This window comes from Hermetia illucens, chromosome 1 (assembly GCF_905115235.1).
Source record: "Hermetia illucens chromosome 1, iHerIll2.2.curated.20191125, whole genome shotgun sequence".
NCBI classification, from domain to species: domain Eukaryota; kingdom Metazoa; phylum Arthropoda; class Insecta; order Diptera; family Stratiomyidae; genus Hermetia; species Hermetia illucens.
Window position 1 is genome coordinate 125122290 of NC_051849.1, and position 14783 is coordinate 125137072.

The 14783-nt window shown below is 42.5% G+C and overlaps 2 protein-coding genes across 2 annotated transcripts; both read right to left on the reverse strand.

Annotated features, from left to right (window-relative positions):
- Positions 1–10840: 10840 nt before the first annotated feature.
- LOC119661412 lies at positions 10841–11551 on the reverse strand. The gene has a single exon (XM_038070750.1). It carries the CDS (start codon positions 11549–11551, stop codon positions 10841–10843), a length of 711 nt encoding a protein of 236 aa, XP_037926678.1.
- A 2007-nt stretch (positions 11552–13558) lies between these two features.
- LOC119661419 lies at positions 13559–14494 on the reverse strand. Its single transcript, XM_038070763.1, has one exon. It carries the CDS (start codon positions 14492–14494, stop codon positions 13559–13561), a length of 936 nt encoding a protein of 311 aa, XP_037926691.1.
- Between the last annotated feature and the right edge of the window lie 289 nt (positions 14495–14783).

The following is a 14783-nucleotide window of genomic DNA, read 5'->3' on the forward strand; positions in this document are numbered from 1 at the left end:
AGCGAAGACATGTATAAAAAGGAATTTCTTCTGGAGGTAAGTATCATTTGCAAGGCTGCATTATAGAAACATGGTAAGTTTATTTATTTAATTCAATGCGCTTTTAGCGCAAGAAAGCTGAGCGCCAACTTTATGTTTGGGTCGCTATTATATACTTTTTAGCTTTGATGAAACACAAAAAAATCTGTCCTCCGAAACTAAAAAAAAATCTCCTGAAGTAAAATTCTATGTGCTTTTAGCGCAAGAAAACTCAGCGCCAACTTTATGTATGGGTCGCTAATATTTCTCTTCCATTTCGATTGTAAATTGGTTTTAAAATAAAATTCGATGCGCCCAAGAGAACCGAGCGCCAACTTCAAGTTTGGGTCGCTAGTACAATTTTCTTGATTTACTTTGGAAATATTTTACAACAGTTTATTATTTGTTTCCTTAGAATACCATCGAAATCCTGAACAATGTCAGCGAAACGTTACCCCCAGACCTATGTGTCAATATCCAGTTTAGAGGTGGGTAAAAAAATATCTCATCACCGAATTCAAGCTTGTTAAAACTAAATTTGGACAGCGTTTGACAGTCCATTTTAGTAATAACAATTTTGTTTTCTTACCCCCCTCGCTTCTCCGAAAGGATTCGTAGTCAGAAGCAGGTCGATGAGCTGAACGCTATTCAGGAGCACTATTTCGTTTTCGAAGGAGTGGATGTGCAGGAACACAATTATTTCAAAATAAAATTTGTTCAAAATAATAATTTTTCAGCTTATGCACTGTAATTTCAAAATGTCGAATAATATTGTGAAATAGTTTTATAAGAATTTTAAATGACATCACCACCCGATTTGTAATGAATTTCATAATTTGTATATGAAATTTTTACGTTATACTGTGAAATAAATTTCTAGAGTCATTGTTTGATATCGAGAAAGATATATAAATAAGTGTACACATATTGTTAATTTAAAGAATATTGAATGATGTATGTGTAAATAAGTTTAATAAAATAAATATTTGAACTTTAACGAACTTTTTCATTTAAACTTAATCCCAACTCCCAAGTCAGCAATGATAACCGCAAAATCTGCATCGGCCAGCCAACCGCCTCAAGCCCGCGGCGAAGCCTACCACCTAAAGCCCACACCTTAGCCGCCCGCCGTGAACCCCACAGACCCCACTTCAACCAAGACACTCACCGCAAAGACCGATACCCAGGCAAATACATCAAAAACAGCTTAATAAATCAAAAAGCACACCAAAAAGATCGATACCCCCCATAAAGGCACACAAGCAACTTGACACTCCCAAAAAGCACTCGGAAAACATCGCTATCTCAGAAAACACACCAAACAAGTTTAATAACCCACAAAAAGCACACCAAAAAGATCGATACCCCATAAAGGCACACAAGCAACTTGACACTCCCCAAAAAGCACTTGAAAAAGATCGCTATCTCAGAAACACAGCAAAACATATCCGAGACACACAGCAAAACAAGAGAAACAGCAATAGAGCTTAATATCCCCAAGACAAAGCACAGGCCCCCACACACACAGCAACACCCCGTTCCCAAGTCGCAAACCCAAAGGTTCCAAAGGCACACTCACCCAAGGCACACACCCAGAGCCCCCACTAAAAGCTCACAGCCCAAAGCCCACAGCACAGGCTCACACCCAGAGCCCCCACTAAAAGCTCACAGCCCACAGCACAGGCTCACACCCAGAGCCCCCCAATAAAAGCTCACAGCCCAAAGCCCACAGCACAGGCTCACACCCTTACCCAAGGCGCACAGCACTTACCCAAGGCGCGCACCCAAAAAGCTCATAGTGCGAAAGAGACGGAGTGAGCGAGATAGCATGAAAGCTTAAAAGCTGTAGCATGCTATCTCCCTCTAACACACAGAGCTTATGCTGAGGGTACATCCCTTACTACTCACTTAGAATCCCAAAGTATTTGGGTGAACCTCTCTCGGCTGCGTAGATCTGTAACACCCTTTCGACGCTCTTCCTCCAAGAGCTATATTCTGCTGCTTGTCCGGAAAATTCGCGTAAGCTCTTCACGATATCAGGGACTTTATCCAAAGAAGACAAGTTGCCTAACTGATCTTCATTTATGCCTTGGTCCATATCAAGATTTGGGTCAGGGCTAGGATGTAAAACCCTCTGCACTAACCGGGGTATTTCCCTAGTTAGAAGTTCTGTCACTAGTGCTTCAATTTCGCGGAGTTGAATATTTGGCGGAGGAACTGGAGGCTGTTCATCGCTATTCAACCTAGGTGGTTGAATCAGGTTTTCCCGACGGGCCATAATTATTTTTAAAAAAAAAAAATTTATAACACTTGGAGAACTGTACTTACAGATTTTTGGCTTGTAATACTCCTTTCTTAACTTTCTCGTTAAACAATTTCTCTTTCACTTTCGCTTCTTCAATTTGGCAATTTTTATTTGGAATACTACCTCTCTTTTCTTGATTAACTACCTACTGAAATTCCTTAATTAAAAATTTTTTTTTTTTTTTAATTTACTTTCCTTCTAATCATCAATCTAATTGAATCACTTTTCTCACCGATAACTTCCTTAATTTCTAGACTTTTTTTCTTCTCAATTTTTAACTTTCTATCACTTAAATTTCTTCAATTTTTTATACTTTTTTTCTTTCTCAATTTTTAACTTTCTATTACTTAAATTTCCTCGATTTTTTTAACTTTTATCCTTTTACAACTTAAACTTCTTTTCAATTTCTCAGATTTTAACTTTCTTTCCTTGATCAGCTATCTAATGAAATTCCTTAACTTCCTTACATAAACACTAGAATTTCCATCGCGGGCGGCTGTCGGCACTTGCCGACTCCTTTTCGTCTACAAAAAAAAATTTTTTTTTTTTTGGTAGTTACTGGGGGGCCTCTTTTCCACGCCGATGGTTTTCGAACCTTTCCGGTTTCCCGTATTCGGACGATTATTATTTTTTTGTACCCGAATCGCACGGAATTGCTACTCGTTCCGTATATTTTGTACTTTCGTTTCGCACGTTTTAATATCTTTGCGTCGGACCTTTCGGGTTTCCTCCTTAATCGGACGATCGTGAATTATTTTGAACGATACGATACTATTCGTCGACAAAAAAACCGTACTTTTGCTTTTTTTTTTTTTTTTTATCCGCACGATCCGAGTCCCTGCTCGGGCGCCAATTAAATTCTTATGTTTTGTTTAAACGAAAAAAATGATTTTTATTTAACGACGTTTGATTTAAGACTAATTACAATTTCGTTCTTAAGTCTAATTGTCACCTTGGTGCTGACGCTGCAATTGCATTTCGCTGGGAAAATAATTTAACGTTTTCGTAGAAGAGAATTCCAATGGATCATGTTTCGATAGACACATGAATGAATTTGATGACACAGGTGTCTACGGTGGGTATGTTGCTAATGGGGTTGAGTGACCGGTGTTACAGGTCATTGGGGACATTTGAATTAAGAATGTTGGTGCAAGTGTCCTTAACTTGTATGTACTTACTTTTTTGTCTATACCTTCAACGCCCCTTAATTCTCTTATTGAATATGAGCCTAACTCCACCATATAAGTTAAACAAAAACGTAAAGCTGTTTAAAAAAGAAATATTTATTGGCTGACTAGCAGCAATTCATTTACAGAGTAACAATGATAATGAGTGAACATTAATTGCTAAACTCTATTTAACTGCGCGTAGTGCTGATGCAGAAAACCGGTGTATTTGTTAATTAAGTTGTCTATGCAAGTATCGATCGAATCGATGAACTTGTTGACTCAGGTGGTCACGCGCAGGTAAAATCTTGCTGTCGTCATTTGTCCGGTTTGGTATCGTTAACTCTTCGCTTCTTAAGTTCGATTGTCCACGATTGTTCTAATCTACTAAGGTTCTAGAATCGTGTTGCTGGCTTGTTGTTGGGTGGAGGAAGGTCGATTGTCGGTGATGACGTGGTGTTTGCTTCCTGCCTTACTACTTAGGGGGGATGCTTTCGATAATGATTTTCCTGTTGTTCGTCTTCCTGATGGGTCTCCACATGGCGTAAAGGATAACCGCAATTGAGAGAATAATAATCATACTGTATGATGTTACTTTATGAAAGTTATTCTCAGATTCGAGTTTTTGTATACTATAGGTGTTATCGACTGAAAGGTCGTCCATCGTATTTGCGGATAGAAAGTCCAATTCGTTCTTAATTGTAGCTGTTGGTTGGAGGATCGCAGGTAGGACTTCCCATGTGGAAACTTCCTTGGATATGAATAATCTCCCGTCGACCATTATAGTGGTATTGTGGAATTTTATGACAAAAGTTCCATTTAGACCGAATCATCAGCTTCCAGGGTGCCCACATACTGATTTAGGAAGAGTATTCCCAGAGATATTCCCTCCACTGATGGTGGCCGTTGATTGGTGTTAATTTGACATTTCGCATTCGTGCTCCTGAGTAAATTAGGGATGCAATCGGTCTCGCTGATATCTACCAGGTCTTCTTTGTTACAAATGAATAAGCTATTGATTGGTTTACAATTATTCCCTGTTACTGCAAATATCTCGTTTTCATGTTTTATAATTTTCTCAAAAGGAATATTGTACATAAAGTTGTGTTTTTTTTATTGGTTTGATTGACATATTTTGATAAAATTCATTTGTTCTTCTTTTTCTTTAGCCTTTGTTCCGTTCACAAGCGGGGTCGGCTCGTCGTGATCGGTTTCGCCATTTGACTCTAGCGAATGCCTAATTTAGGTGCAAACTCGAGGCTTTTAAATCCCGGTCTGCCTTTTGGTCGTTTACCATCGACTTCGATGTTCACACCAATCTTAGTAAGTGAATTCTCGTTAGCACGAATTGCGTGCCCATACGATCGAAGAAGCCTCTCTCGCAACTATTCCATGATCGGTGCAACCCCATAACGATCGCGGATATCCTCATTTCGGGTGTGATCAAAGCGTGTAACGCCACTAGTCCAACGTAACATCTTCGTCTGTATTACCGCAAGACGCCGTTCATTGTCTTTTATAGTCGGCCAACACTCAGAACCATAGAGAGCGACAGAATGGACGACATTGTGGTAAATTTTAGATTTAAGACGTTCGTTGATACGTCGATAACAAAGAACAAAAGTTGTGGAACGCTACTTCATTCAGGTTGCGTTAATGTGTGAAGCAATTTCATAACGCAGTTCTCCATTGGCTGATAGCGTTGACCCGAGATATTTAAATCGCTCCGTTCTGGGCAGGTCCCTGCCGCTGACAGTGATTGTGCCTGTTTCATAGGGATCGGTCGTCAAAAATTTAGTTTTATTTAAATTCAATCTGAGACCGTTTTACATGAGTCGATCATTTCATTTTTGGACAAGTTGCTCGAGATCATTTTTGCTATCAGATGCTAGGAAAACATCATCTGCAAAAAGCAGTGTGTAGAGCGCTGGAATTTGGATATCCCATAAAAAAAGAACAAAGAGAAGTGGAGAGAGGGTGCTTCCTTGATGAACACCAACAGAGACATGAAGCGGTTTTGATACACCCACCATACTTCGAACTTTCGGATCGTGGTAGAGTAATTAAACCCAGCCCACGAGTTCTTGTGGCACTAAGTGTTGTCGTAAAGCATACCAGATGAGTTCGTGTGACACAAGGTCAAACGTTTTCTCTAGATCCAGAAAGGCAAAATAAAGTGGGTAATGTTTCCCACGGTCTTTCTCTACGAGCAACCACGCATCGTGAATTGCGCCAGTAGTTCCGCAGTTTCTGACAAATCCGGCTTGATTCACGGTTATTTTAACGATTTCGCAAATACGGTTCTCAAGAATACGTTCAAAAATCTTCATGGTATGGGAAAGTAACCGGATCGTATGGTAATTTGAACATTCAGTTGCGCTGACAGTTAGGTCCTTCAGGGTTTAACGTGAGCACCTGTCTGGACGACTTAACCCCACGGTCTTCTTAAGACACGAATTGATTTTGTGACCATAATCAGAGCCCCGCTGAGACAAGCAACAACGGTAGCAACCTATACCAAGCGCATGGCTTAGCATTCATACTGGTGGATGCCAGACCTACCTAAATCTCTACCGAATTAAGCAGTACGGCACCCTTGTTGAAACGCAACACTACGCGCTTGAGCATAACCTACAACTCCCATGAAACTCCCACTAGGGAGCCAACCGCAAATAAGCCAAGTATCTCGGTTGATGTACCGCTTACCCGGCTTGGAGACCAGAGGGTTGCAGAAGCCGCTTTGTGGATCGTGTCTTTCATTTTGTTCCATGATTGTTCCACATTCGTAATGGTCGGCAATCGTATGAGTGAAATCGTTTCTTCTTTCTTCTCATTCAATCGCCACCATTTAATGCGCCGCAGGCCAGTGCATTCCTCATACTGTTTTATCGGTGGCTTAATTCGCAGGACAGCAATCAACGGCCGATGTTGAGGTGCGATGGTCTCGTAGGGAACGACTTTACAATCAGTGACAGTGGTAAAATGTCAGCCTCTTATGAGAATATAGTCGATTTTCGTTTTACTGCTCCCACTATAAAATGTAGGAAGACTCGTTTGATGAACCATGTATTCATAAGTACAAGGTCATGGGAGACCGCAAAATTGATTATACGCTCGCCACCCTCATTACGCGCTCCGAACGCCTTCCCCCCATTGCACCTGTTACCGTCTGCCTTCTCACCCACATGACCATTAAGGTCGCCGGCAATGATAATATAGTCGTCAGCATGCACGTGACAAGTCTTTTCATCGAGAAGTTGCCAGAAGGCATCTTTCTCGGCATCAGGTCGACCTGTCTGTGGTGCGTACGTGGTGAAGAAGTGAATAGTGCGATCAGCTGATATAATGGTGAGCTTCATCAGCCGATCATCAAATCGTTCGACTTCTTTAATGGCATCACGGAAACCATCTGAGATGGCAATGCCAGCACCATATTGAGTGTGTGGGTTGCCAAAATGGAGAAGTTTATATCGCCTTTAGTTAGCCAATTAGTTTTTTATCCTATCTTTATGTATAACTTTCTCGGATTCAGTTACTATATTAGTATTTCTGTTTTCTTTTATAATCTCTTGGAGATAGCGCGGAGTAAATTTTAAGCATCCTTTATTTTGCGGTACATAAACTACCTCTCCTATTGCATAAGTCTTCAAGGGTTATTTTTCCTTATTATGATATTCCAAGCTTTTGGTTTTTCATTTTAATTCTCTCGATATTAGTCAGGCGAATTGCTTCAGATTCCGCGGGATTGATATGAGGGCTCTCCCCGAGATATGGAGTGGATGGGATATACTCATTAACGGATCTGTCTAAAAGTTCTTGAAAAGATCTTGGTGGGCCATCTTTTCTGAGACAACGCATTATTTCTATCAAGGTAGAATGCCGGCGCTCAACTTTCCCATTCACCTCGCCTTTATATACCGGTGCTCTGTAAACTTATATTTTAAGATAGTCCTTCATTAGTGCGCGTTAATGTTACTGATGTAAGAGCTCCTTCGTTGTTGTTAACAACGTTCTCGGGAACACAAAGGAAGTAGAGAATATCTAGTAGGGGCTACCTATTGTCTTCCGTTGATCTTGATGAAATAACCTTGGCGACAGCAAATTTAGTGAATTTGTCGACGGCTGTAAGCACACATTTCCTTTCAGTGGAGAATAAATCTATAATATATGAATAGTGTGTCCCGGGTATTTGGGTAACGGAGTAGGATTTAGGAAAGGCTTGTTCGGATGTCTGTCATCATCATCATCAAGGGCGCAACAACCGGTATCCGGTCTAGGCCTGCCTTAATAAGGAACTCCAGACATCTCGGTTTTGCGCCGAGGTCCACCAATTCGATATCCCTAAAAGCTGTCTGGCGTCCTGGCCTACGCCATCGCTCCATCTTAGGCAGGGTCTGCCTCATCTTTTTCTACCATCGATATTGCCCTTATAGACTTTCCGGGTGGGATCATCCTCATCCATACGGATTAAGTGATCCGCGCACCGTAACCTATTGAGCCGGATTTTATCCACAACCGGACGGTCATGGTATCGTTTATAGATTTCGTCATTACGTAGGCTACGGAAACGCCCATCCTCATGTAGGGGGCCAAAAATTCTTCGGAGGATTATTCTCTCGAAGGCGGCCAAGAGTTCGCAATTTTTCTTGTTAAGAACACAAGTTTCCGTGGAATACATGAGGACTGGCAAGATCATAGTATTGTACAGTAAGAGCTTTGACCCTATGGTGAGACGTTTGGAGCGGAACAGTTTTTGTAAGCTGAAATAGGCTCTGTTGGCTGACAACAACCGTGTGCGGATTTCATCATCGTAGCTGTTATCGGTTGTGATTTTCGACCCTAGATAGGAAAAATTGTCAACGGTCTCAAAGTTGTATTCTTCTATCCTTATTCTTCCTGTTTGACCAGTGCGGTTTGATGTTGTTGGTTGATTCGTCTTCGGTGCTGACGTTGCCACCATATATTTAGCCTTGCCTTCATTGATGTGCAGCCCAAGATCTCGCGCCGCCTGCTCGATCTGGGTGAAGGCACTTTGGACGTCTCGGGTGGTTCTCCCCATGATATTGATACCGTCAGCATAGGCCAGTAGTTGGGTGGACTTAAAGAGGGTCGCCCCTTTTGCATTTATCTCAGTATCACGGATCACTTTCTCGAAGGCCTGGTTAAAGAGGACGCATGATAGGGCATCCCCTTGTCATAGACCGTTGTTGATGTCGAATGGCCTTGAGAGTGATCCTGCTGCTTTTATCTGGCCTCGCACATTGATCAGGGTCAGCCTAGTCAGTCTTATTAATTTCGTCGGGATACCGAATTCTCTCATGGTCGTGTACAGTTTTACCCTGGCTATGCTATCATAGGCGGCTTTAAAGTCGATGAACAGATGGTGAAACTGTTGTTCATATTCCAACAGTTTTTCCATCGCTTGCCGCAGAGAGAGAATCTGATCTGTTGCTGATTTACCTGGAGTGAAGCCTTTTTGGTATGGGCCAATGATGTTCTGGGTGTATGGGGCTATCCGGCCTAGCAAGATAGCGGAGAAAATCTTATAGATGGTACTCAGCAATGTGATACCTCTATAATTGCTGCACTGTGTGATATCTCCCTTTTTATGTATGTGACAGATAATGCCTCGTTGCCAATCGTCAGGCATTAATTCGCTGTCCCATACCTGGAGCACAAGTTGATGAACCACTTGGTGTAACTGGTCGCCTCCATATTTAACCAATTCGGCTGTAATTCCATCGGCTCCTGGCGACTTATGATTTTTTAGCCGATGAATTGCACGGAATGTTTCTATTAAACTTGGTGGTGGCAGTATTTGTCCGTCGTCTTCAGTTGGCGGGACCTCCAACTCGCCGATGTTCTGATTGTTCAGTAGCTCATCAAAGTACTCAACCCATCGCTCCAATATGCCTATTCTGTCGGAAATCAGATTTCCCTCTTTGTCTCGGCAGGATGAGCATCGAGGTGTATAAGGCTTCATCCTGCTGACTTGTAGGTAAAACTTCCGCGCCTGGTGCGGTTGCTCCCTGTACTTTTCTAGTTCACTGACTTGTTGGTTCTCCCAGGCTTCCTTTTTCTGTCTGTGAAGTCGCTTCTCCGCTCGACGGAATTCTTGATATGTCTCTGCGCGTGCCCGCGTTCTTTGAGAATGCAACATTACTCGGTATGCGGCATTCTTCCGTTACGTTGCTAGCTTACATTCATCGTCAAACCAGCCGTTCCGATTCCTTTTGCGGCTGGGGCCAAGTATGTTTGTGGCCGTATCCATGATAATGTTCTTCAGGTGATTGTGAAGATCATTTGTTGATGCTTCATCTCCGGTTATTGCGGCATCCATTTCCCTCTCATAGGTGTCGCGGAGGGCTGTGTTATCGATGGCTTCAGTGTTAACTCTCACCTGATTGTCAGAGGGGATTCTAGGTTGTATTGTTATTCGAGCTCGGAGCACCATGCCAACGAGATAGGGATCCGAGTCTATATTGGCCCAACTATATGTTCTGACATTCATCAGGGCTGAGAGGTGGCGACGTTCGATCAACACGTGGTCAAATTGGTTGGAAGTGGTCCCGTCTGGAGAGGGCCACGTATGTTTGTGGACCGCTTTCCGCGCAAACCAGGTAATTCCAACAACCATTTTGTGAGACCCTGCTAATTGAATAATCCGCAGTCCATTATCATTTGTTTTTTCGTGTAAGCGATGAGAGCCAACGTATCGCCTGAATACGAGCTCCTTCCCTACTTGGCTGTTAAAATCCCCAAGTATGATTTTAATATCATATCTGGGACAGGCTTCGAGGGTTCGTTCTACTGCCTCATAGAAGGTATCCTTCTCCGACTCTGCAGTCTCCTCTGTAGGGGCGTGAACGTTAACGAGGCTTATATTTCTAAACTTGCCTCGCAAGCGCAGAGTTCATAGCCGTTCGCTTATGTTTTCAAAGCCGATGTCTTGCCTGATAGGTCCACTCGGTGATACACCGGGTGAGTCTTTCTCCTTGATCAGGTGAAACACCTGCTCAAGTCAAAACCAAGTAAAGTTCGTTTTTCAGTATGTTCTGTCAGTATGTTCATTATGTGAAACACCGAATGAGTTTGTCTTTCTTAATTGGGTGCAGCACCGAATCAGGTTTAGTCCAGTCGAGTATATTTCCAAATCTTCGAAGTCTCCAGCAGCCTCACTGGAGAAGAATAAAAGGCTTAGTTCTTCGGGACTTGAAAATACACTGAATTCTTTATTAATTCATCTCGCTTAAATAGTATCAAAAGTGCTTGGTAGTATGGTAGTCACTAGATGCTCCCGTTGTTGCAAGTTGTATAAATCCATCTGTTAAATTTTTTAGAAGGGACTCTCCTATCCTTCGTCATTACTTAATTCGCTGCTATGTGGTGGTAAAACGAATTCGGTAAGATTCAGAATTGGTGTAAATGAAATGTTAATAGTGCTTGGAAATACTTGATGGGCTTGGATAGTTAGTGATTCTTCTCTTATGGTGCAACCTTCACGTAGTTCAATGATACCGCTTCCTGATAGAGTCATCTGAGTAACTGTTGCGCCGCAGCCTATGTTTATCTCTTTGTCTTCGAAGAAATATATCCAACGGTTGGTGTTTGGCAACTGAATCCATCGTGGTGGTTTGTCTAATTTGGACATTTTGCATCGTTCTTTGGAAGGAATGTGACTGATGAAGCTCATTTCACATGCAGTCACTCTCGATCCTATCCGATATAGGGGATGCCGTTGTCTGCAGACGTAGTTCAACTTCTGAGTCCGATGGCCGTGCTCCACCTCCTGGTCAGGCATGGGATAGTACTGGCCATGATCCCAATTAACGATTAGATAACGTAACGTTGTTGTGATTGCTGTGACGATTCCATTAGCAGAGATGGGCACTGGAACAATATAGAATAGCTCGAAACTTTCGACCGATATTAATGGTAGTTTTAATCGAAAGATAATATGCTCTGCCATGATGCGTCCTTCAATAGTCACGATATTATACAGCTCTAGTAGATCGTTCGACTTAGTTGGCAACCGTAAATGTGGGGGTAATTCCTCCTTCATGTTGGATAACTCCTGTTGTAGTTGTTGTGGTGCCAACAATTGCGGGTTAAATTTACCAATGGTGTGTGTCAATAAGGACGTCTAGTAAACTTGTTTATATAATACCTTTTGATAGTGGTTGACTGATAATAAGAGCTGCAATGCTGCTGATGAAAAGGTCTGCATCACTTCTGGCTCCCTCACTTCCTTGGCTATTTTGTTTGTTTGTGTGGCGGTATGGTTGAGAGCTGCGTTTAGAGTTTGCATCGATTTGTGGGTTGATTTCTCCAAGTTTATCATTACATTGACCGTGGAGTCAACGATGGACGACTGGTTTTTCATTAATTGCAGGAGATGTTCGTCGTTCCCCTTTAAGTTCTTTATACGGGGTGCGGCAGCATAACTTCCTTTTTTCCAAACTCAATAAAAACTATTGTATGCATCGGAAAATATTTATTTATTTTTTATAATGTAGGTACATGTCTAAAGTTTTTATTTACATTGTTTTGAAGATCAAATCTGTTAGGTGACGTCCCCCCATTCCAAATCGCCTCTAATTGAGATAAGGCGCTCTGGAAAGTGTTCCCTCAAAACAGCCATCGATGCTCTTGAAGTGTGTACTGTTGCACCGTCTTGTTGGAACCAAGTGTCCCCAAATCCAAATTTTCTAGCCGTGGGAAAACAAAATTCTGTAGCATGTTTACATACCGGTCCGAATTCACTGTCACTGTAACCTCATTTTCCTCAAAAAACCAGGGACCAATAATTCCAGCTGAGGGAATTGCACACCACACTGTGACTTTGGATGAATGCAAAGGCTTTTGATGCAATTCTCGAGGGTTGGTGTCAGCCCAGTAGCGCATGTTTTGTTTGTTAACCGACCCACACAAATGAAAATGGGCTTCATCGCTAAAAAAAACAATAGCACCCTCGGGAACGACATCAAGAAGAAGCTCACACGCGTTCATCCGAGAATTGAAGTCACGTTCTGAAAGTTCCTGCACCGTCATCTTATAAGGATGAAAATGAAGATCATCACGAAGAATTCTTCTCACAGAACGACCGAATAGTCCAAGGGCAGATGCGTGCTTGCGCCGTGGCGATCGCAACATTGACGCTCTCACTGCTTCAATGTTCTCAGGTGATCTAACGGGCCGAGGGACTCCAGTTCTTCCTTTTGTCGCACTTGCAGTTTGTCTGAATGTAGTGACCCATGTAACAATTGATTTGCGGTCTGGGACGGGAGCCAACGGGGCTAAATTAAAGCGATTTCGAAATGCACGCTGTGTTGCAATAACCGAACATCCGCTTGAAAAGTAAACCTCAAAGGCAAAGGCACGCTCCTCACCATTCCAATGCATGATGGCGACTGAACCGTGTCGGGACAAAACTTTACACACAGTAGATCTACTATAGGCAGTACCCTTACAAAAATGACCCCACTTGCAAATGTGCTTGCAGAAGCTTATCTGTACATATCAGAGACGCTAAACAAGGAAAAGGCATAATCTTCGTCAAATCGTATTGGTAAGAGAGAGATCGGTGAGCTTTTGCTATTCTGGTACTACGGCGTGCTCACCCATATAGGAAAAAGTTGTTTCACGTATTCACTTATACATAAGCAAAAACTTGCCAATCTCACCACAAAGCAAAGCAACAAAAGACAGCAAGGTATGCCTTTTGCGGACGATTGCCTCTCCCCTTAAAGTGAATCCATAGAGGGCCGGCGAAGTCGATACCAGTATTCGTCAATGGTCTGGCTGGTTGTACTCGATGGGCGGGCAGGTTTCCCATGAGCTCTCCGTCATATGCCCCAGTTACTTGTATTCGTCCATAAATTTATTGTACTGTTTGCGTAGTTCTGGGTTTCGTGCTAATCTCCATTCTAATTTGAAAAGTCGCCTCTCCGAATTGCCCCTAGATTTGCCGAGTTTTGCTGGATCGACCTTGAAAGGCAGTTGGAATCATCGGTGTTGAGGATGCTGCATGTAACCTCTTTCTGATAGGATGTTGCAACCCTTCCAGCAATTATCCAGCCAAAGACCGTGTTTTGCAGCAGTGGAAGCTGCAAGCTGAATGTTGCCGGGCTTTCATTTCTATCGACTTGCCCTTTTGGTTTGTCTCCTTGATGAGTGGAGTAGCTAATAGAACAAAAGGCCCTGCAGATATTTCCGTTGATAATGCAATAGAATGGTTGACATTTGTAGAACCCTTGTCCTTTACAGTACATGATACTTGCCCTTGCTTGGTGGCGTTGGGTGTTGTTTGAATTGCGGTGATAGAGGGCGTTGTTTTGTCTTGATTGTTGGCGTCCATATTTAGGAGAGTGTTGTGCTTCTTGCCACATTTAAGGCAACTTCCTGCGCTGCACTGTGCCCTTCGATGTCCTTCGCGAAGACAGTTCAAACATAGCCTCAGCTGCTTGATTTTGGCTACTCGATCCCAGATGGACAATTGTTTAAAGGCTTCACATGTGTAGATTCGATGGCTTCCCTCGCAGTTTTTACACTGTAAAGATTGACTGTCCTTGGTGGATATTAAAGCCGAGGTTCGCTTTGTAGGTTTGTTTTGAGTCGTACTCCTCTTGTCGCTACACAAGGCCTCTAACGACTGAAAGTGTCTTTCCAAAAACGCGAGTAATGCATCAACCAGCTGCAGTTCTCGTGGTGAAGTCAAAGTTTGTTCGTATAAGGCGTGCGTAACCTTGTCTAACTTCTTCAGTAAAATATGTAATAAAATGGGATCCCAACTCGCTATATTGATATTAAAGTTCTTGAGACCTGCTAGACATTCCTTCGTAACGTCATGAAGTTTTTTCAAAGCACTGGGGGATACCATCAATCGTTGATTGCTGTAATGGTTTGTTAGCGTTGTCCATGCAATGTCACAATTTTCGTCAGTGATGGGCAGATGACGTATAAGCCGCTCTGCTTCAACCCTTAGATTGCTCTTCAAATACCACATTTTCTGCGCATTTCCCAATTGTTGCTCCTGAATTATCTGGCGGAATAAGTCGTGGAAGGATTGCTATTGTGCATAATCGCCGTCAAAGGTAGGAATTGTTACATGGTGTCTTGAATTCGCTTTTCGAGGTTGAGAAAATTCTCCTCGTTATACCCTAACTCATTTGGATCGCTGGAATATTGCCATATATTCTGATCACCCTCACGCGACTCGTCCCAGTACTTTGATAAACTAGCTGTCTTCAATTCGTAGTATGATTTGGGTTGTGCCTGCTCAACTGTGTCGATGC